General features: G+C 36.3%; 1 protein-coding gene across 2 annotated transcripts in view; it reads left to right on the top strand.

Moving 5' to 3' along the window:
* Positions 1-248: 248 nt before the first annotated feature.
* LOC115217621 (retinal-binding protein) overlaps positions 249-25,435 on the top strand; it is a 32,497-nt gene continuing 7,310 nt past the window's right edge. Inside the window, exons 1-8 of one of the 2 annotated variants that reach the window (XM_029787376.2) lie at positions 249-406; positions 7,129-7,191; positions 10,972-11,160; positions 13,800-13,875; positions 16,744-16,824; positions 18,475-18,558; positions 19,741-19,847; positions 22,261-22,400. In XM_029787376.2, coding sequence (XP_029643236.1) covers positions 7,132-7,191; positions 10,972-11,160; positions 13,800-13,875; positions 16,744-16,824; positions 18,475-18,558; positions 19,741-19,847; positions 22,261-22,400 — 737 coding nt within the window. In that variant the 5' untranslated portion in view covers positions 249-406; positions 7,129-7,131. The remainder of the gene's footprint in view (positions 407-7,128; positions 7,192-10,971; positions 11,161-13,799; positions 13,876-16,743; positions 16,825-18,474; positions 18,559-19,740; positions 19,848-22,260; positions 22,401-25,435) is intronic. The other variant, XM_036506327.1, reaches the window with a different exon arrangement.

Genomic DNA, 25,435 nt, shown 5'->3' on the forward strand with positions numbered 1-25,435 from the left:
TGCTTTTATATTCACCTTTACAGCCACGCTTTTCAGAAAGTGCGTTCTCCTGATAAGGACATGCTTTCTTAGACCCACTGGATTAAGATTAATTCGTGGATTCATTTCACCAGCTTATCTCCCAGTGGCTATTTCTGTATGCGATTAGCGATTAGTTTGATTAAAAAGAAGAAAGACTTACAACCAACATTGCCAATCACTGGGAATATATATATTCGTTAGCGGGAAACACGTTATATTTAGCCAATTAAAAACTAATAGGCTGTGGCATTTTACTCTTATCGTATTAATGCGGATCAAGGCATAGACTATATAAATCGAGCCGAATCGTATTTGCTTCAAAATTCCATTACATTTTGGAGTATTTGTTGGCAAGTGAAAGAGAACAAAAAACATCAATAAGCTCGTAAGTATATTTAACTATTGTAATTCTGGCAGCAAACATTGCATAGCATATACCGATACGAAAAACCAACGTTCAGTATTTTTAGCTTTTACGTTGCTTAAAAATTTGCTCACCTTTCTACAAACATAGCATTTAGCTATAAACAACATTCGCAATTGATACTATATGATAATGACTATTTATTAAATTGTAAACTATTTATCTCATGTAAAATACTGCAAAATCCATGAAGATTTCCGGTTTTTCTCAAAATGGAAAAAAAATGCCTAAAAATCTTTAAATTATTTTAACGGTGAAAAGTCACTTTTGTAAAGATAAAATCTATTGATGTATCTACTAATGTTAGATGTTGGATGTTATATGAATAGTGAATCCTTTATTCCATTAGGCCATAGGAACATCAAAGATCCTCTACGCGATCACTCGACTTGTAAGAAATAGTAGCCAGATCACCCCTACAGCACACCTTTCAAACTAAAATTCTTGATGTACGAAACAATAAGATCTTGGATGGAATGCTTTGCTTATAGGTCTACTCGGTGAATGGTGACCGGGAGCTAAACAGTAGCAAGTACAAAAACACCCACAGTCTTTCTGAGCGACATTACTTGCCTGTTAAGACCCTCCTTCTTCAAGATACCTTAAAAGATTAGCCGAACTCTGTGCTGCAAGCAAACAAGCCACTTGTCAATTTTATAGCGCTAACTTTGAAGCAGTCAGTAACCCCTAATCTATGCGACCTATCAACAGCTAGTTTTGACTTTAAAGCACTTTAAAGTTTTAAAGTGCTTTAACCACGGGTACAACAATGTGCCTTTAATAGGATGCAAACCAGAGGCTTGTCGGTTAGTCATTCTATATGTTTATCTATCTATTCGGCCAACCACTGCCTTCTCGTCTCACTTTTCGAATGATGACGCTAAAGAAAAGATGGAAATAAGTAACAAACATCGTTGCTGTTGTTTAGGCTTAAGTTAGCCCTATGATCAATGCTCCATTCTGCTCTTTATTCACTGTGTTATCTAGAATTATATGAGGGCGCGTGGCCTAGAGGTCGCGATGTTGTACGCGAGATCATGGGTTCGATTCTCGAATCAGGTGTGTTGTGTTTTTGAACAAAGCACTTCATTATATGTTTCTCTGCAATCATTTCGACATCTGACGTGTGACACGCCTATACAGGCAATGTCGATTTGAAGAACAGAGTGAACTTATGTGCAACACTAAAGTCTAATCACTATAAACAAATCATTTGTGTGCAGGTTGTTCAGCAAAAAATTGCAGAACCATCTTTCTCGTATTCGGTGGCCTACCATATTTAGACTTACACTATTCGTTGTATCTATTTTTTCTAAATGTTATGGACATGTATGGTGGTAGATTTGGCTATTATTTCTGGTAGGTTGAAGAACGTATTTGCAGTTTGTTTGACCCAAGTGAACCTGAAAATCATTTTAATGGTCCAGCTTTTAACTTCCATATATACTTCAAATTAATCTTGTATTCCACACTGATTCTTAAAATAATGAACACAGTTGCCTCGAAGAGATTAAAGAAAACTTTTATCTATTGAACACTATAAATGCTTAATCTAAAGTTATCCCGCATTACTGGGAAAAATTAGTATCAAATATTAGGCTTATTAGTTTCTTGCTGATATTCTGATTAACGAATTATCATCGGGGATTAAAAGAAATTTTACTTGTTAATCTACTAACATTTACTTACATATTTACACATTATGGATGTGTCTGTGTGTACGTGTGTGCGCGCGCTGTATTTGTATACGTGTAAAGATTTTGGATTATATGCAGATTTTCGACTCTAATCCTAGCATTAATGCTGTATTAGTGAAATTCATATAGAGTGACTGTTCTGATCGAATTCAAACAACGTGAGCATTGATATTACATAAAAAGATAACCTTCGGTTCACATTTATGTGGAAGGCTTTATAATGTTTATGTTTTAGTAATATTAATAAAGTGAAATTATTATAAATAGATTGCAGAAAAGTTTAGTCTTTGATTGCTGGTCTAACACTACCCTGTGGTCCTTGGGTATTTTTGACAGTCTTTCCTCTATTGCAGACAATTGGGTTGTGTCTCTGGCCCGAGGATATCTCCCTCCAACCACTAAGACTCCGAAAAGAGCAATGGGCGCTACTTTCCCGCCTTTGATTAAACCATAAAATAACTTGTTGAAAAATATCAGATTGGCATAACTTATGTTTATCTTACAACTGAAGTGGTAAATACGAGGTGTAGATGAAGTATAACTGTTCTGACTGGGAATAAAACTAAGCTATCACTCATAATAATAGCCTTGCACGAAATCCAGTGAGTCATTAATCTTAAATGCCAATTAGTTTAATGCACTTTAGGATAGCAGTCCCTATCGTGTGGGTCATAAAAGTAGCATCGACTGAGGTGTGCGAGTTGTGCGGTCACTTATATACGAATGGTTCGTATATAAGTGACTGTTATAAGGTACGTTATGTTTAAGGAAAGGACGGTCAACCCCCATGCTACGACATTGCATCAGAACCCATATTGGGTCGCAGTAATATTCTGAAAAGATCAACACAATCTTATTTTTGAAATATTTGGTAAGATCTAAAATGTAAGGGAATATATTACACATTAAGTCATAGATGCGAGGGCTGCAACACAATGACAGTTACTGTAATAAGCAAAAACTAAGGAATATTTCACTAAGAAAAGTATCAAATGCTAATGTACTAAACTTCTGCTAACTTATTAAACATCTGAAATCACAGAGTTAATCGGAGACATGTGTTGAGGGTGAGACAATTACATCGTGGAAAAGCCATTTCCGCGATTTATGATATAAAAGTTATTAAATTTTCTGTCAATTTATTTCTTAGAATATTAATAGTGTTATAAAACAGACCTAGTAGCAATTCTGCAACGAAGTCTGACACCTCAAGAAATAATTTTAAAATGAATTTAATAGTTGTTTTAATGCTACTAATTGTAATTAATATATTATAATTAACAAACCTGTCCTCTTCTTCACTATATTATTTTACTGGAAGTTGCGGCGCATTGAAGTTAAAAGAGCTTGTCTTTGTTTGAGGGCTGAATGACTATTGGGTACCATAACAATCTTTATAGATTTTGCGCTGGAATTATTTGAATTCATTAATACCAAACAACGAAGTAATTTTGCTTCGAATAATAATCGACACTAGTTTACAACCAGGTGGACTGAACCTACGCGAGTTAAGTAGTAGTAGTAGTAGTAGTAGTAGTAGTAGTAGTTGCTGCTGCTGCTGTTTAGCCTCAGGTCAACTCTGATTAAGTTGATCTATTAAAGGCATTCTATAGCGCGTTATGTAGGGGACATTTGGTTGCTACTTCTAGCAGATAGAGCGATCATTCGATTGTGACTCTCGAAGCTGTATCTTCTATTCATGGCAATTTTAAACTATTAAGGCGCAGCTACCCAATGTTAGCATATTTACTGAAGTGAGCATAATATATATTAAGAATAAGATACGAGTTCAATAAATTTATATTCTTTTAATGATTTCGGAAAATACGGGAGACAAAACTGAACATATTTTGTCCTTATTAGCATCTTCAGAGAAGAATATACTTCACCATATCTGTCGAAGTAGTGATGAGGGAATCACCAAGTAGATAAAACCTAATTGGTGTCAAAGAAATTAACATATTTACACAGATTTATCACCGAGAGAAGTTATTCGAAGACGTTATTTGCCTCTTTTATTTTTTGTTGATTTCAGTCATTGGACGGCGGCCAAGTTAGGGCACCACCTTGAAGGGTTTTAATCGACCATATTGACCCCAGTACTTATTCCTGTAAATCTGCTCCTTATTCTAGCGTGTATAACAAAACTAATCAAATGTAATTACACAGTGAAGTAAAGAAAACATTGAGTGATTTCTGTTAGTCTCTCTCTCTCTCACTCTCTCTCTCTCTCTCTCTCTCACACACACACACACACACACACACACACACACACACACACACACACACACACACACAGATAGATAGATAGATAGATAGATAGATAGATAGATAGATAGATAGATAGATAGATAGATAGATAGATAGATAGATAGATAGATAGATAGATAGATAGATAGATAGATAGATACATTTTTCACTCCTACTTTTGTGTACCTTCTTAGAAATTATCTTATCACTGCTTCGGCAAGTAAAGTTTATTATGTGACATGAGGATGTTTAATAAGACTGAATCAAGACTTGAATTATCTCCCGTGTTAGCTGAAATAATGAAAACAATACATGTCATCGTACTAATGTTGTCTTTTCCTCTTTGCATAATTATTTTCAATTAGCTTTTTGATATTAACTGCATTAAATATGATAACATTAACTGGACTGTTGCTTTTTAAATTGATGGCATTTCTAAATACTTTCTGTCAGTGATTTATTCGTTAATGGGACCTACACTGGTTAAATTGCTCGAACGTATCTCTGCGTCTTTGGGCAGGTAACTTGACCACGATTTTGTTAATAGAACAACAGAAAATAATAATGTCCACTGCAGAGGTGTCTTATAATATATTCATCCTGTCATGCAAACTATGGCGAAGCTTGACCTGTTAGAAATAGCTCCAAAATATACATCAAATTACTCCCTGTGGTCTTACAAAAAGACAGAGAATAATATAGACCGGTATTCACAATATTTAAAGATAGAAAGAGGTGGTATGGTTATGACTGAACTGTTTCTTTAACACATATCTGCTTGATCAGACCGACAGGGCACTAACAACAACTAGAGTCAAATTATAAGTGTAAAATTAGGTAAAAGAAGCAGAAAACAGAAAAATATTACCCAGCTATGGGCAAATGCAGCTTGAAAGACTTTCTAAACGGTTGATCAAACGAAAAATTGCCTTGAAATCTTTTTAGTAACACTGCTCACCTGACGATGAGTCGGGTCTCATACGGCTTGTTTTTCGAAAAAGGTTGATATAACCTATAATCGTCGACAAAGTGTATTTCTGAAAAAAAAATATCCCAATTTTTTTCTTTTCCTTCTTTCTTTGTTTTTTTTTTCCTTTTTTTTTTCTCATTTGATTTTACAAATTTGCTGCTAATGAGATTCATTTAAGTTTAACAGTAACATGAGGCTACCAAATTCCTCTCACATAAATGAACTTCAAAAGCTACTCTCAACTATAAAGCTTTCAGTACTCTTCAATGTTGATATCTAACTGGCGGATGATGATAGAAGATCCCTAGTTATGTTAAATATGTTTTCGTTTTCCACGTTAAGGTCTCTGATCGTTGTTAGTGTCCTGTTGAATTTGTTTTATTTAACGGGGATAGTACAGGGTCTTAGATTATTTAGTTTCTTGATAGAATTTGTCATAGGGTTAGATGTAAATTTTGTAGAAATATACAGTTTTGTAATAATTATTGTTTAATGAGTTCGTAAATCCTTTATAAGATTGACATGCACACACACACCACACACACACACACACACACACACCTATAATCATACACACACACCTGCAATCATACACACACAGAGCACAATGATTAATTTTCTTCACCATTTCATTAATTGTTTTTCGTGTTTCGGTAGTGTCTTAGCTCTAATTTCAACATTTCAATCGTCTTCCAAGGCTGTGTATAATCAGAGTAACTCGAGATTCCAACAACAATTAACAATCTTAAAAGCTCAGGTGAGACCTACAATCGGAAACTACTCCCAAATCTGGGGCGATATAGCTGCTTCAAATACAAGCATACGAGCCCACATCCCAGAAAAGTCGGCCACCTAACTATGTAGTATGTAGTCGTCAGCCAACACACTTCCAACCTTTTTCTCCTGAAGCCGCCAACGTTCACAGCATCGATTGGAAGGCTTATGAAGGCCATGAACACCATGAAGGCCATACAAGAAGGGTTTGTGTAGGCTATGAACACAACTCTTCCTCCAGATATAAATCCGATTGCGGTTTCTAGTTCAGGCCACTCCAGTCATGTTAACAGTGCCTTAGTAAAAGCATAAACGCCACACAATTCCAGTTCTTCTACCTTATAAAACTGAGGCATATATACCAATGTAAGAATTTGTATTGTATGCAATATGTATTAACCGCGTGGGTACAAGCATGGCCAAGGAGTTTAAAAATTTGACTAGTGACTATTATATCGTATGTCATAAATATTTTATTGCGTGGATGCAGGCATGGTTGAAAAACTAAGAAATTCGTTTTGCAATCATGAAATCTCTGATTCGATACTGAATAGAGGACATCTTTTACTTTAGTGTCTTTTCGATCCAAGCATTCTGAGTAAAAGTGAGAGGAAGAAAACTGTGGCAGCCCACCAATATGAGTCGTTGACATGTATTATACGCCTGCTGTGTATTGATGACACTATAATGGAAGTCGTCCCAATTAAGCGCGAGTGCTCCAGCTGCCTCGCCACTCTTGCCCAACCAGCTTGTCCATCTATTGCGTCCTTTGCCCTTCTCTTGATCTACTACTCTCTACTCTTCCATCCATAAAAATGTTTTCCAGCCTTCTGCTTCTTTGAATATGGTCATAATAGATTAGTATATATGTCTCATGAAGGAACTTTATCCTTTTTTATGCTGTTATTTAAGAGTTATATAAAATATTGAGATCTGAAGGAAATACGGATTTTTTAAAAACTAAATATGATTCTTTTCCTTGTTATTTTCAGAATATGAGTCTCAGAGAACAGCATGGCGCTGAAAAACTCATTGACGAGTACACCCCACCAGAGGTAAGAGTGTTTAAATATTTAAATGTCAAAGACTAGTTGTTGTGGATAAGGTCACATTGATACGATTCTGTGTAAGATGGCGAGCTGCCAGAAATGTTAGCCCGTCGACCAAAATGTCTTTGGGTATTTCTTCTGACTTGTTACGTTCCGAGTTCATTTTCATCGAGGTCGACTTGCTTTCATCCCTCCAGGGTCGATAAAATAAGGACAGGGATCGATGTAATCGATTAACCCCACTACCATCAAAATCGCTGGCCTTGTGCCAAAGTTTTAAAAAATATATGTACTATGTACATATCCAGTTATAAGACACCTGATGACGGAAGAAGAAAACCGAACAAAACTTAATGGAGAACTAGACAAGCATTATTGATTTCTAACATGGGATAAAAAACTACAAATTTGTGATAAAGGTGTGATTAATAGTATCGACCCATTATTGAATGGTTGTTTATTTCAACAGGATTTGGAATGATGCAAGTCGAGATGGACAACGGTGGGGATTTGAACTTGGAACGATAATAGAAACAAATAAATATTTCAAGGCGTTTTGGTCACCGCTTTATCGAGTCTACCCAATGCATTTTTTCCTCCTCTCTACTGGTTTTACTAATATACCGTCTTCCAAGAGGTTTTATCTACTGCTCTGCCGATTCTACGAATACACTCTAGCCAATGCTCTACCAATTCTGCCTAACCACCGGCATTGGCAGATTTAAGCATTCAAAAAATTGTTTACAACTCCAAAGTTTACATCGAAATCTACTGAGTGTTTGTTCGTGTCACCTTAACTATTACGTGTCACAGACAATGGACATGTCATGTTGGGGCACTGCCTTGAAGAACTTTAGCCGAACGAATCAACCCCAGTACTTTTTTTTAAGCCTGGTACTTATTCCATCGATCTCTTTTGAAGAACCGCTAGATTAAGAGTGCGTAAACACACCAACACAGGTTGTTAGGTGGTAGTGGGACACACACACAGACACAAAGGCGTGTGCGCGCATACACACACGCATATACACACGCATATATATATATATATATATATATATAACGGACCTCGTTCATTTTCCGTTTTCCATCCACTCACAAGGTTTTGGTTGGCCCGGAGCTATAGTAGAAGACACTTGTCCAAGGTGTCACACAGTGGGACTGAACCCGGAACCATGTGGTTGGAAAGCAAGCTTCTTACCACACAGCCATGCCTACGTCTATAATGTTCCCATGTTTTTTTTCTCTAAATGTCTCCATACATCATTCAAATATATCCTTTCATCGTACTTTTCTATATAATTGTTTCATTGAATTGCATTCATATTATTAATAAGACGTATATACACGTAAAACTCTTGACACGGTCATGCATTCACTCACGTTACATAAATGTTGATTTACAGCCTACTCCCCCGGGATAAATGACTAAGTAAATAAAAAAGAAAGTTGGTTCTAACAGGATTTGAATTTCATATTAATAGTTAATATGGCTTTGTAGAGAATTGTAAGTTCAACGAAAATAAATTTAAAGAAGATACACATGAGAATGGTTAACTATACGCACACGCTTACACACACACACACACACACACACACACACACACATCGTTTTAACTCGTGTATAAGTCGCACTATTTTATGCTTATTTTTAACAGGAAAATCTAGGGTGCGGCTTACAGACGAGTAAATACGACGTGTGTGTACGCGCGCGCGTATGTAATGTGTTTTTTGTAAATTGTGAGGAAGAATCGTACTGGGGGAAAATATTGATTTCAAATTTTGGCACAAGGCCAGAAATTTCGTGGGGGCGGGTTAAGTAGGTTATATCGACCCCGAAAGGATGAAAAACAAAGTCGACCTCGGTGGAATTTGAAATCAGAACGTAAAGACAGACGAAATGCCGCGAAGCATTTTGCCCGGCGTGCTAACGATTCTTATTTCTTTGTTGCCCACAAGGGGCTAAACGTAGAGGGGACAAACAAGGACAGACAAAAGGATTATGTCGATTACATCGACCCCAGTGCGTAACTGGTACTTAATTTATTGACCCCGAAAGGATGAAAGGCAAAGTCGACCTCGGCGGAATTTGAACTCAGAATGTAGCGGCAGACGAAATGCTGCTAAGCATTTTGCCCGGCGTGCTAACGTTTCTGCCAGCTCATCACCTTAATTGGTGGGGAAATATTGACCCGGTGAAGAGGCTGCATATTTGAGTTACTAGTAAAAGATGACCTGATGTCCTCAGGATAGTTCTGATGTGAGATCATCCGAAACCTTACGAACTGCAATCATAATCATCGTATTGGTTGTGGTTCGGTATGTTGTTATCTAGATTAACTATAAAAATTGTGTCTGAGCGGATAATTTCATAGCTGTCCTACTGTCCTGCTGTCCTCCATAGCTTCTATTATCCATCACAGTTATTTCATATACTTGAAATTTCCTCTTCTGCTGTGACTACTACTGCTATGATGACTATCAGAAAATCTTGTGGTTGCTGGTACAGTTGCTATCTTGACTGCTACACTGAGATGTAGCACAGCTTTACTAGGATGGGCTGTATTTTCGGCAACGCCTGTATACAGTACCAGTTGCAAATGTAGCATTTACTCTCAGTAGCTGAATGGTTAGAAATGATAATGACCTAAGTTCGTTTTGGCTCCATTTTCATTGAGGAGATGAATGGAGATTGGGCCAAAAAATGATGACGTAGGCTGCTGTGGCTGCTGCTTATTGCAGTTGCCATAGAAACTGCTATTGCTGTCAACGAAAAAAGTGCACGGGTTATTGCTCCAAAATGTGATTACGTAAGCTTGGTCGTTGACAAAATAGGCGAACTCGTGGATTAGTAGAGAAAACGATGTCACTGTGCAGCGCTGGCATCACTTGGACTATGCTGGCGTTATCGAACTAAATCGGTACGCTACGATCAAACTGACATGAGATATCCGTCACAATTTTACTTAGAGTTGAGCACTAGCGAGTCGAATCCGACACCTCATTTCGATTTCCAGATGAATCAATTCTCCGTGCATCTGTTAGTAACGTTCCCTGAAAATACATAAATGTTACAAAGCTAAAAATCAAAGTTATCTGGTGTAGGGATAAGTTTATGAATTCGTTGGTCACAAACTTACAACACAAAACAGCATGACGCCGTAACTCATGTATAAGGGAGTTAATTGTTTCAAACAATTTCTTTTTAATCCCTTAACAAAGCAATGAAAGCTTGCCTGGCCGAATTGATAACGTATTGGAAAATCAATTGAGCGGTCGATGGGCTGCCTCGTAACATCCTTGCTATGTTAATTCCAATACTAAAAACGTATTTCTCAAATGGCATTTTCCACTTCGCGATAAACAGGTGGGGGCGCAGTTAAAAGACAAGTGGTTGCTTCCTACAGTAACAATGCTGTAACATGGATGAAATTTTCGGTAGCTTACGGTTCTGAGTATAATTGATCCTACTGTATATGATTCGCTGAAAGATGATTCTGCCAAACTAAAATGTCCTAAACATCCTACACGAAGCTTAGATTTTCATCGGTAGACATACGACTTAATTGTCCTGTAAAGTTACTGACACCTTTGGGCAATTATGAGTTTTCTATGAACTGAATTCTTAGTTGAAGACAGTTCTTTTCTCTTATTATACAAATACTTCTGAAAATGTATAAATGTCATATACAATCTTAATTCCTCAATTTGAGGGTCGGTGTTTAAATTAAAGAAAAAATGTTTTTTCGATCTCAATAATTTCAAGCTTTTTTTCCTGCTTTGTAGGTCATCCAGAAATACATGACTGGAGGAGATATTGGACACGATAAAGAAGGTGCAGTCGTCCGAATTGAGCCATGGGGCTACTTAGATATGAAGGGAATCATGTATTCATGCAAAAAATCAGATTTGGAAAAGAGCAAGCTGCTTCAGTGTGAAAAACATCTAAAAGACCTGGAAGGTGAAACTGAAAAGGTAGAACTGCTGATATTTTTTGTATTTAACATATAAATCTATTAAGATATTAATTTAGTACTTGATTAAACACAATAAGGTTTTACCAATACTTATACAGGAATTTGTAAAATTATTGTAACAAGAGTTTCTACTAGATGGGAGATTACATTGCCAGACAACTGGTTTATAAAAGAGAACAGAGTCCAAGTAACTGGTAGTAGTTTGTGTCGGCAAAAAATTGTTCAGAGAATTCCTTGGATTTCGATAATTTTGTATGCTGTGTGGAGAGGCGGACTTTGACATCTGAGAGAGAAATATTTTCTCGAATGTATCGAGTGTAGGACTTGTACCTACACTTAGTATAGTAGGACTGGTGAATATGTTCAGTACTAGCATTTAAATATAGCAGCCCTGCTAACATGTCCACAAATTGAAATTAAATGTAATAGGACAACTGATAAGTCCAGCATCTACATTTGAATATAGTAGGACTACTCAGAAGAGCTCTTAAGACAACTTACATTTCCAAAACCTACATCTAACCCTAACCTTATTTAAATGGAATGCAGATAACTCCTGAGGTGTCCAGTACTTACACTTAACTACAACCGGACTCATAGTATGTCGTATACCTAATACGGTAGGATTACTTACATTCTTAGTTCCTACATTTAACTGTAACCCTGCATTTAAAGAGAACGCAGTAGGACTCCTGATATACCTAATAAATAAAATAAATGCGCCCTTTTAAAGCATAGCCAGGCTCATGGGCCCGGTTTCCCGGTTTCAATGGCGTGTGTGTTCCCCAGTTGTATGGGACGCCAGTCCATCGCAGCGTTACTCATTTTTGTCAGCTGAATGGACTGGAGCAACGTGAAATGAAGCAGTTTGCTCAAGAACACAACGAAGGAATTGAAACCACAATCTTACGATCATGATACTGACACCCTAACCACTAAGCCACGCGCCTCCACGATATCCCTAATACTTACACTAAACAACAGTACTCAGAGTATGATGCATGCTCACAGTCTACAATGGAATGCATTACGACTACTTGGAAATTTGTTTTCTTCTCTCAGTCCCTAAAGGTCAGATTTCATTTCCCTCGCGGCACTGATTCATAGATAACGGGATCAAATCCAATATTGTCTCCTGCCGCAAACCGTATTGTTTTAATTTAAAATAAACAGTATTACCATTTAGATATAAAATGGTTGGCAGAAAAAGGAATAGAATAATACCTTCTATAAGATATATGGGCGATGAGAGATTAATCTTTCTTGCCTATAAATTAAAGACGTGTCGTATCTAATGGGAAAATAAGATTAAAACAGTAATCTGTAATTTTGTCTTGGCCTGGGTTTTGATATTTTCCTCATTAGTAGGAAATATATTGTGCTCTACTAAATTATGGTTATTGTTGTTGTTCAACCCTAGATCAACTATATTGACTGAGAAGACTTATTCCACCCGTCACTATATCGTAATTTTACAAATATCTCCAGTCTTATATAGGACCTATGGATACGATTTAAAGCCTATTTGGCAGCTATTTCTAGCAGGCCGAGTTAGTACACAGAGGCTCTTTTACTGTTGCTGTTATTATTTAACCCTAGTTCAACCCTAATCGAGCAGAAATGCTAAAGACGTTCCAGTCATGACCACCTTCTTTTTTCTTATGCACAAGGAACTTAGGACTACGGTGGATAACGTGTTTATTTCTACCAACTCGGGAGACCATTTCTAGGAACTCGGTTGTTTCATTTCATTGTGTACGTTAGCATTTTATTTCGAACTAGCAGTATCGCCCGGCGTTGCTCGGATTTGTAAGGGAAATAACTATATAAGCATTTTTAGAGAGTTATAGCCAAAAAATAGCAAAAAAATGCATTAAAATGGAAAAAAATGATGGTAATTTTTTTTTTTAATCGTAGACGCGCGCTAACACCCAGAAGGGCTCGATATGAATCACGACTATAATATACCCGCTTTTGGTTAAACTGCACCGCAAAATGTGGGAGTAGTTAGGAATCTAAATCGTAGGAGACAGACACACAACTTCACTTCTCTTTATATAAAAGTGAAGTTGTGTGAGTGTCTGTCTCCTACGATTTAGATTCCTAACTACTCCCACATTTTGCGGTGCAGTGTAACCAAAAGCGGGTATCTTATAGTCGTGATTCATATCGAGCCCTTCTGGGTATTAGTGCGCGTCTACGATGAGTCTACGATTTAAAAAATAATTTACCATAATTTTTTTCCATTTTAATGCATTTTTTCGCTATTATATAAGGGAAGTAACTCTCTAAAAATATCTACGATGAGTCAACGATTAAAAAAAAAATTTACCATAATTTTTTTTCCATTTTGAATGCATTTTTTTGCTATTTTTTTGCTATTTTTTTGCTATAACTCTCTAAAAATGCTTATATAGTTATTTCCCTTACAAACCCGAGCAACGCCGGGCGATACTGCTAGTCTATATATAAAGATGTTTTATAGAAGTCAGTGGACGGAGAAGTGAAAGAAATGCTTGAATATTTTAAACTTAAAAGTAATTTGTTCTGTTCTGACTCAAATGTCCCAAACCGATTATCTTGCTTCTTCGAAGAAATGTTAACAGCATTTAATATATAAACGTTTGTTTTTTGCAGCTTGGGAAACCCTGCGCTGGATTGACTGTTGTGTTCGATATGCAGAATGTAGGATCTAAACACATGTGGAAACCCGGTAAGTCAGTCGCAAATTATTCTCATATGTACTAATATAAACTTGTAAATTATTCTAATATAAGCTAATATTTTACTTAATGTAGGCGCAGTGTGGCCAACTAGTTAAGAATTTCGTTTCGCAAACACGAAATTCCGGGTTCGATCCCACGGTGCGGCATGTTTTGTATAGCATCGCGTCTGCTCACTCATTATGAATGAGACTGGATAGACGGAAACTGTAAAGAAACTCGTCGAAAGAACACTACCTCTAATCCAAACGTACAGTGACGCTGATACCGCTTAAGAATTGCATTAACAACACGTCTGTGGAATGCTCAGCCATTTACACGTCAAATCAATGGACATATTGATAATCCGGTTGATGGAATCTTTGTCAGAACCATCCGTCCGTCCATCCATTCTGCTTTATACCCGTTTATTTTCAAGCTAACATTGATTCATTATTACTTAATAGAAGGCGGCGAGCTGGCAGAACCGTTAAGACGCCAAACAAAATACTTAGCGGCATTTCGTCAATCTTTACGTTCTGAGTTCAAATCAGGTCACAAACAAGTGAACATTTATAAATTGAGATCATTAAAAAAAATACCACACTGGGATCAGGATATAAATTACTAAAAGCCTTGACGGCAGGTCTTCAGTCGGCATGGCTGCATTCTAATGACTAATATGAATAAAAGGAAGGAAAAAAATCATTATTTCTAATTCTCTCTAAAGGAGACTACGGCAGCGGTACTGAATATTAATAGTTATCGCCAAGCTAACATGGCAGTCTTTTAGAGAGAATTAGAAATAATGATATTTCTATTTTTGAAAACCAGTGGATGTATTCCACTGAATTTAGGTAAATAATCCTTCAAACAGTCGGTCAGCAGCGATGCCTGCTGGATTCGGCTACTCCACATTGATAAGAGGCAAACACCTCGAAACTAGTCTGTAGATGCCAGACCAGCAAGGGGAAGCTGCTGACCTCCCCTGTTCGAAGGTTATAATGGACACAAGTTTGTGTGTCACATAGCTAGCTAGAGGCGATGGCCTCTTGGAGCTAATCAACGGCAGCATTCGTCCTATTTTTCTGGACTGCCATGTTAGCTTGACGATAACCGTGAAAAAAATATTCTTTAGAAAATGTACAGACTGTTTCTAGATTGTCCTCTGATATATAGTTCTGAATGTAATATATTAGAATAGATTTTTTTAAATAGCTCTATAGTTATATACAATTTAATTATAGCAATGTAAATAAATTTATGTAGCTGTGGTCATGAGGAAAATTCTACGTGGCTACTTGTTCCGTAAAAATAAACAGCAACATCTTCCTCAAATGAGAGCTTGTTCATGCTTAACCCTGTTCAACTGAGCTACTTAGAGATAAAACAACTGGTATTCGGTGCCATCTTAAGACATGGGTACACTGGGTTGTTACTTGAGAGGTCTCATGGGTCTAGGAACCCGATTCTGATCTATGTATGCTGTGGTTTGCTGAAATGCTAAGCGGTATTTCTTCCAGCTCTACGTTTTGAGTCCAAACGCCATCGAGATAAACTTTGCCTTTCATCTATTGAAGCTCGATAAAATAATAGCAGTTGAACATTGGAGTAATGTGTTCGATTCCCCATCCCTCAAAATTGCTGGCCTTGAGACAAAATTAGAAAGGATTATAAAAGGGAGAGTTGAAACAGGTACTTTGTGTGTCTCTCTTTAGACTTCCATACATGTATTAATGGAAATTTAATTCAATCCACCATAATGATTGAATCAACAGCAATTATGACCAAAAGAATGTTATTAAATATATAGTCAAATAGTATCAGGACAACTCTTTACTTCTGGACATCTGTCATTGGATAATTGCAGTTTGACAATTACCCACTAGATGATTACCGTCATAAAACACCGTTCTCCCAGTAACCACCTCCTGACAGTTATTAATTATGCAAGTATTAATTATTGTAATTATCAATTATTTATTGTTTTGTGAGTTTTGTAAAAATGATGTATCTCCATTCGAAGTATATCGTTTATTGAAGATCTGTTTATACATTTCTCGATACTTCTATTGTTACGTTCTAAATGTAAAATAGATTACCTTAATTACTAATTAGCAATTCTTAATTATTGTGATTATTAATTATTGTATTTGTGTTTAATTCACAATTTTCAGTTTCAGTTGTATAATTGCAGTGATACAAGAATATAAGTCTTACTGATATAGTATAATTACAGTGATATAAGAATATAAATCTTACTAATTAGAATATAAATCTTACTATTAGTATTTACTTGTGAAGGCACATGGCTCAGTGGTTAGAGCGTCGAGCTTACGATCGTGAGGTTGTGAGTTCGATTCTCGAACTGGGCTGCGTTTTGTGTTCTTGAGCAAAACACTTTATTTCACGTTGCTCCAGTTCACTCAGCTGTAGAAATGAGTTGCGACGTCACTGGTGCCAAGCTGTATCGGCCTTTAACATCAGTGGCGTAGAGAGAGGAGGTTGGTATGCATGGGCAACTGCTGGTCTTCCATAAAAAACCTTGCCCGGACTTGTGCCTCGGAGGGTAACTTTCTAGGTGCAATCCCATGGTCATTCATGACCGAAGGGGGTCTCCTCCTCCTCCAGTATTTATTTGTGCCCCCTATCGTTGAGCTTTTTCTTAATTTTCTCTTGATTAGAGAAATTATTCAGAGAACAGTTGTTCTTTGAGGGCTTTATCTAGGGTGTAATTGCCAGGGGGCAAATTATCCAGGGAACAGTCGTCCTAGAATCAAATATATGATACAATTTATAAATTCTTGCAATTCAATAAAATTGATACATATGAAATAGGAACAAGCTTTGATTTTAAAATATTCAATTATTACTTACAGGTCTGGACATGTACTTATATTTAGTCAAAGTGTTGGAAGACAATTATCCTGATATGATGAAAAGACTCTTTGTCATCAACGGTAAGGAATTCCGAATCTGATAACTTTGTTCTATGCCCGTCTAAACCACTTTCGTACTCTGAATTTTCCTTTCTTGTCATTTCTACCGATTGAAGCATTATCTGAAAACATCTCGGTGGGGACGTTCTGTTTTTGGATGGTAAATTTGATTTATCGTCCGGTTAATATCACCACTTGGCTTTGAGTATCTTTAGCAGGGTCAACTGTTGGAACTCTTCGAGTCAGTTCTTTGATCTGATGATAACTTCCTCCAGCACCTCCTTATTATGGAGGTCCTGAAAATGGTTCATGGACACAGCCCTTCCTCAAACTATAACTTAGATAACTTAGGTTTAGGCCATTATTGGTCAAGGCCATATCTAAAAAAATTGGCATTAGCTTTTCTCCAAGGATTATAAATCCCGAGAAATTCTCCTCTGTCTGTATGCTTCTTCCATCTCCTCAATCAAAATATTTCAAATTCGACCAAGCATTGTGATATTCTAGTTTGGAGTGTTTTGATAAAGCCATAAAGTCAGCCACTTTCTCCTGGACATACGAACTATCTTATGTAAGCATTGATTTCATAACTGATTTAATAATTCCATCAATAGATTCATTCAGTTCGATAATAATTTATTGGTAGCCTATTTTGCTTCCTAATTGTGCCTTTATTTACACCAAATTAATTTTGGAAGAAGAGTAACTGATATAAAACGCCGGACAAAATGACTTACAGTGTTTCACTCCTACCCTCTTCGTTCGGGTATCACAACCGTTATCCAAAACGAGTTTTCTTTCCATCCACTTAGAGTCTATGTAATAAGTACCAGTTTAATATAATGATGTCGAATCAATCATCTATACCAACCGCTATACAATTCTTTCCTAGTTTATGTATGTATGTATGTATGTATGTATGTATGTATGTATGTATGTATGTATGTATGTATGTATGTATGTATGCATGTGTACGTGTGTGTATTTATGCATGTCGTGCATTATTACATATATGCATTTATGCATGTATTTATATATGTACGTATCTCATTAGTAGAGAGAATAAATGTCTCAGTTATATGAAATGAGATGCATCTAGTGAGGTTCATAGGTGTCTAGTTACCACATAAATTACTTCTTGGTATTTTAAGTTTTGTAACGTAATATCTTCCTTAGCAGAGTACTCTGCAAGTATTTTTACTACTTCAGTAAGTCAGGATTTTTTTGGTCGTAAAATTAGGCATTCGATTCATTCCCCTGGTACTTTGCAGTCGCTTTATATTCAACTCCTCGTAGCTGACAGCTATTCATAACAAAACCTAACTAGATCCTACCTCTTTCTATACCGGACGAAGAAGTAAATAGTCACAGAAACATCTAGATGTCCCAGAAGTTTGGTAAATAAAGGCGTATTTTCTTGATATGGTATATTTCAGATTCATTATTTGTGTATTTCATATAGACATTGGACATAGCTCCAACCAATTTATAATTAGACGAAGAGCACTGATAATAAACTCTTCGAATAGACGTGTTGAGATGTACCTTACGAGATTCATATGTATCTAGCTACTAAACGCACACATACAAACGTGTATGTGCATATATGTGTGTGTATGTTTGTGAAGATATATATATATATTTACATATATATAACTGTACTCTTTTCAGCCCCAACACTATTTCCCGTTTTATATAAACTCGTGAAACCGCTTCTCAGTGAAGACATGAAGAACAAGATTTTTGTATTGGGAAGTAAGTAATCTTATTATCATTTCTTGACTGGCTCAATCAACCAACCTACCAATCAATCAATCACTCAGTCAGCTAATCCAAGTATTTAAAGACCATTTCAGTTGCTTGTAAGCGGTAATTATAGCTTGAAGGTACATAACTAAATGGATAAAGTATTGGACTATGTACTCACGTATTCATAGCTCTGTATTCATACCTACTGAAGAGATTTGATCCTGCCATTTGGCATGATACTTAATTCTATATGAATTTTAATTAATGTAGCTACGTGGAACATGTACAAGGCTTCGTTTTGATTTTACTGGCAATATCCAGATAACCCTTCATGAATAAAATATATCTTTTGTCTGTTTAAAGCCAGAAAAAGTTGGGGGTAAAGACGGAACAAATGACCAGCTCTCTGGTCTTTAGTTCTAGATTTTCTTGTTAGACAAATTAGTACAATCACAGATTAAAAGAAAGCGAGTTTCATTAACGATTTGAATCTTTGCACATTTGTAAATGAGTAGCCTGAAAAATAATTACGTGAAAATAAATGCCATCAATAATCAAAATAAATAAGTTCACACTTTAAAATAAAGGTGACTATTTAAGAAATGCATATCTAGTCACATTTACGCTGCTTATATTCTGTCACTAGCGGTTATTATGTAGATTATGTACTGAAACAGATTATCTGAAAAAAATGTAATTGAAAAGATGGTTTGTCTACTCAGGCATGTTATTACAATGCGATTGTATCCATACTCGCGTTTATTCAATTTGTATTGAGATTAACTTTGTATATGAAGATACAACAAAAGGTATTTGAAAAACTATGAATAGAAAATTTAACGGTTATCTACACAGTTATTTTAAGAACGTTTTATATTATCATCAGAACATAGATATAACTATTTGGTTTAAGCTTTATTCCCTGATAGAATGGGTGGAGCTTTGACCAAAATACTTTGCAGCATTTAGATGTGTTCTCATTGCGTTTTGAGATCAAATCCCGCAGAAGTCGACTTTGTCTTCCATCCTTATGGGGGTAATAAATTACCAGTTAATATACTAGGCCAGTTTCATCGAATGTAAAATATGCCTCGTCTTTATATACATAAAAACATAAAAGCAATCAATAATCTAGAGTCATTTAGTTTCTATCGTACTAATGAACATCGGTGACATCTCGGTTTTCAGATGACTTTAAAGACACACTGCTGGAATATATTGAGGCGGAGAACCTTCCCGCTTATTTGGGCGGTACAAAGACCGGTTCTGATGGAGATCCCAAATGTGCAGATGTGGTAAGTATAAAGCTAATTCATGCTCTTCCTCAACAATATGTTGATGACATTCCTAAAAGTTATCATTGTATTTCTTTCTACAATCATTTGGCAAGTAGATTTTCATTTTCTTCATCTGCAAAAGTATTCCATATCGAACTGATGACAGCATTGATTGCTATCACATTATAGTTTTAACAATATTTTCACCGTTTTCACAAGGAAAGTCACCTCGCTCATATGAAGTTTAAGACATTTGGAGTGGTCTTAAGAAGGCCCAGAAATGAAATGAGAGACGTGAGATTTGAAGAATCGGTACTACTTGTGCCACTCACAAAGTTTTTCTAAAAGAACATAAATTTTAGCGTTTCCTTCATAATTTTCATATACCAAAACTAGCATACCCGTGTCATCAAAAATGCCGACAGTTTTTATTAATGATAGAAAATGGGGCATCAATACAATGGGAAAGCCATTGCTAAATGTAAGCAAACTAGTAAATATATGAAGCACTTCACGAATCAGATACGATTGAACTGTCACAGTTGAAAATGTCTACACGATGTATGTGTGTGAATGTGTGTATGTGTGTATACACACACACACATACATATATATGTATATATATATATATATATATATATTATATATATATATATATATATATATTATATATATATACATACATATATATGTATACACTCACATACGCGCACGCACACACATATGCATTTAAGTCACCACGAAGTATATATATATATATATATATATAAGACATAATGCTAGATATAGAAAAATAAGACATTTGGGGCTAGGAATAAAGCGGGAAAAGGTGAAATTCTTCAAGCAGGCACGTGTATATATATATATATATATACATATCAGAGGCGACTCCAGGTCATCAGTGTCACTCGGGCTCATCACAGATTTCGCATAAGACACGTGCCTGCTTGAAGAATTTCACGTTTTCCCGCTTTATTCCTAGGCCCCAAATGTCTTATTTTTCTATATCTAGCATTATGTCTTTTTCCATTTCTAAGTTAAGGGTAAAAATAAAGCAACTCTGCAAAACACAAGTGATCTTTACACAGAGACGCGCAGAATAACAGCACTCAAATTTTGACGGCGGAGTGCACAACAAACATCAGCGATCTGACTGTCGCCTGTACTCTTGACAAAAGATGCCTGTCAGTCTCGTTCGCATTAGCCCGAGATACTGGATAACTTTTCATTCCTTTAAGAATATTGTAGAACGGAAACTTTTCATAGATTGGAATTTAAATCCTAATCTCTATAGAAATTTAGTATTTTAAGAAAACATTGAATATGAATTACTTGCCATTCTTAGGATTATAGATAACAATTCGGGATGTAACTTTTGAGCCCGAATCAGGTGCGTGTGAACGATATCAAGAGAACGTCTACTACGAATGATATTTTTTGACACAGGGCACCTCTAAGACGACCGGGAGATGCTGAACAACAATAAATGAACTGCGACGAGGCTCAATAAAAGAAGCCCGAGTTATTGGCTGAAATTACATACTTGAAGTCAGTGTTGGCAGAAATTAAATCAGCTTGAAAATACACGTTCACTCAGGTTTACATATATACATGCATACATACATACATACATACATACATACATATATATATCCCTCTCTCTCTCTCACTACACACACACACACACACATATATATATATATATATATATATATATATATATATATATATATATATATAGGTAGGTAGGTAGGTGTGAGGGTGTGTATAAAACCATTTATCGTCGTTTCGAGGCAGTAACGGGTAAAGACCCCATTCGGGCATGAATGACCATGGGATTGCACCTAGAAAGTTACCCTCCACGGCACAAATCCGAGAAAGGTTGTTTATGGAAGACCAGCAGTCGCCAATGCATACCAGCCTTTCTTCTCCACGCAACCGATGTTATCCAAGGGAACGGGAAAGACCGAAGCAGCTTTGCACCATTGACGTCGCGACTGGAACAACGTGAAATAAAGTGTCTTGCTCAAGACAACACACAGCCCGGTCCACGAATCGAACTCACTACCTCATGCGCCCAACGCTCAAACCACTGAGCCTTCAAAGCATTCTAGAATGAATATATCAAAACAAACAAGAGGTATAAATTGTTCCGTGTGTATATATTCGCGTCTTCAATTAGTAATATCTACCTGTAGTGTGATTAAATGGTATGATCTACCATTGACAGAGAATACAGAACCACGGATATGCAACAAAAAACCTCGATGCATCTTTTCAATAACCAGTACACTTCGTTCTCGATTGTTCAGTCCACTATTAGCAAGTTACTACTCATGCATCATTAGCTGTCTTCATATTTTTCAGACTATTTTTGAATCGATGGTCTAATATGGTTTACTATTTGTTTTGCTTTCTTTTATATTTTCAGATTTGCCATGGTGGTGAAGTACCTAAAGAATTCTATTTGGAAAATACCGAAGACTTCGAAACTATGGAGACCATTACTGTTGGAAGTGGTGATAAGATTTACATGGAATATGAAATCGAAAAGGAAGACAGTTTCCTTAAGTAAGTAGAAGACACACTAAAACATACAAAACACTCACACACACTCATTTCATAAATACATACATACACGCATATGCAAACATGCACACACGCATACGCGCACACGCGCACACACACGCGCACACACACACACACACACACACCACACACACACACACACACACACACACACACACACACACACACACATATATATATATATATATGAATATATTATCCGAAATGTTCAGTTTCATATATCCATCATGGCTGATCTTACCAATCGGTTTCGTGCTAGGAATACAATGGAGTGTTAGGTAACAATCCGATTATATAACCTTACGCTCATCAGAGTTAGCCGATATGGAATGGAATATGGTGACTACTCCATATTCCCTTATGCGTATATATATATATATATATATATATATATATATATATATATATATATATATATATATATGGGTATATATGTATGTGTGTATACTGAGATGCTCCTTGATAGGTCAATTGTATGTCATTTTTGTTTTGTGCTATCAGTTCGGTGTAATGGTAAGGAAAGCTATACATTTACGGTAGATGAAACGTTTTAATCTCACAATGTTACAGTTTCTACTACTACTACTACTACTACTACTACTACTACTACTACTTCTACTACTACTATTATTATCATTATTATTATTATTATTATTATTATTATTATTATTATTATTATTATTAAAGCGGCGAGGTAGCAGAATCGTTAGCACGCCGGGCGAAATGCATAGTGGTATTTCGTCTGCCGTTACGTTCTGAGTTCAAATTCCGCCGAGGTCGGCTTTGCCTTTCATCCTTTTGGTCTTACGATCGTCGTAGCATAACCACCATTGCACTTACCAAAGTAGTGCTGAGAAAATTACGAAGTAAATGTACAGGATTTTAAAGTGGCTGGTGTAGAAAATTAGAATTGCTTAAATAATAAACAATTCGACGATACCCTCAGCATGAAAAACAATTAAGTTAGTGCTAATATATCTTACGTAGACGTCTTAAAACTTTAAAGATAAATAATTATGGAAAAAATAATTAGGAAAAAATAATATTCAATGGTTAATTTTTTTTTTTTTTTCAATATAGTCAACATTCATTGGTTATTCTGCAAACACTGTTAAGTTCCTACTCCAACCGATATCCAATATTCTTGATAGTCTTTCATCATTACTTTGGTAGGTACAGTGAAGTATATGCTTTACTGTACGATCTTAATAAGACCGAAATATGCCCAAATTTGTCTCCGGTACATACCGAAAGTTTAAAATTATGTTAGTTAATGGTTAATATTGCTTATTTCCATTACCTTTTTAATTTTCACTGTACTAAATATCTAACACTAACCTGGCTATTGCTTTTCATTAGGATGGCACCTCTGAGCAAATGTATCTATAGTCGACTAGATAAAACACCTGACTTTTATTCTATGGATCATGAGATAGCAACCCGCTGAAACTGTTACATTAAGTGCTTTGAATAAATCACTTGACTTGAATAGCCTTACTTCAATGTTTGTTTTGTATTTTACCCTGATTTTTGAATCAGTTACTGCTTCACTGCCTGTGCATTAGAATTAAACAATTTAGTCATTGCATAGAGCGCTTATAACAATAGCTCTATCTTCTCCTAACTCAGTAACTATATCATGTTATTTCTATATTTCCAGTGTTGGTTTCAGTCATTATTATTTTGTTCTTATGTTCATGATAGCTAAAGCCGAACCTTTTGTTGCTAGAATAAAACACGAATTTTCGTGAACGAATAGGAGATCTACTCAGTGGTCATTCGAATTAGTAGAAACAGCTGCAAAATCTCTTTCAAATCACACTTTTATGTCTTCAGAAAAGAATTTCATGATGAATAATGTAATCCGGAGTACATTATATATCAAACAGCTGAAATAGTAGTTATGATTGGAAAGCCTTTGGCCATCACGGCCAACTTGAAATTAATCAGTTTCAGCGATGTTGCACCTCGGATATGAAAAAGTGGTCATGTTGGTTTCATTGCAATATTTATGCAAAGCGAAGTCTACGTGAGTCGTCAATAGGAGTTTCTCACTCCCGTTCTACAATCATCAACCTAATCATCAACACCATCATGTTTGTATGTGTGTGCGTGTATCTAAGTAAACACACACAGAGACTCCATTAAGTAGATCGTAGGAACTTGTGTTGTTCCTCACACGTACAACATTAAGTGTCTTTACTATATAATGAACAGAATGTTACGGCATAAGTCATGATTTGCTCGAAACTGATGTCAAGGTAAATACTGCTGCGTATCTCCTTTTAATTTTTGTATGCTTTATTCTGTACTCAGTATTTTGTATTGCATACAGATACATTCATTAAGCCTACATGTGTTTACCTGCCTTTGTACACACACACACACACCACACACACACACACCACACACACACACACACACACACATACATATATATATATATACCAATATTGCCAACAGGACCAGATGCTGCAACAGCTTGAGTGTCAAGGGCCCATAGATCTTCAATATCATCCCAAAAGGTCTGAGAGACCTCCATGGGGTGGATGTTGTTGTCATCACAAAACTGGATCTCCTCCAGTCAAGAGTTCCGGATGAACTTACCTCGCAACAGGAAACGCAGACGAGGGCAGCAACATGAAACTCCCTCATTCACCAAATGTCACGTATCAGGGGAGGTTTCAAGTTGTGAAGGTGTAGCAAAGCTAACTGCGGTAACTCAGAATGGTCGCTGCTCTCAAGCTGAAACTAGTAAATATTTATATATACATATAAAGGGTAATGGGTAAAGTCTCACTTAGGTCATGAATGACCGAGGGATTACACCTAGAAAATTACGCTCCGAAGGACAAATCCAGGCAAGGTTGTTTATGGGGGACCAGCAGTTGCCCATGCATACCAGTCTCCTCTCTCCATGCCACCGATGTTATCCAAAGGAAAGGTAAAGGCCGATACAACTTGGCACTAGCAACGTCGCAACTCTCTTTTACAACCGAGTGAACTGAAGCAGCGTG

The sequence above is a fragment of the Octopus sinensis genome, linkage group LG1 (genome assembly GCF_006345805.1).
Source record: "Octopus sinensis linkage group LG1, ASM634580v1, whole genome shotgun sequence".
Classification (NCBI taxonomy): domain Eukaryota; kingdom Metazoa; phylum Mollusca; class Cephalopoda; order Octopoda; family Octopodidae; genus Octopus; species Octopus sinensis.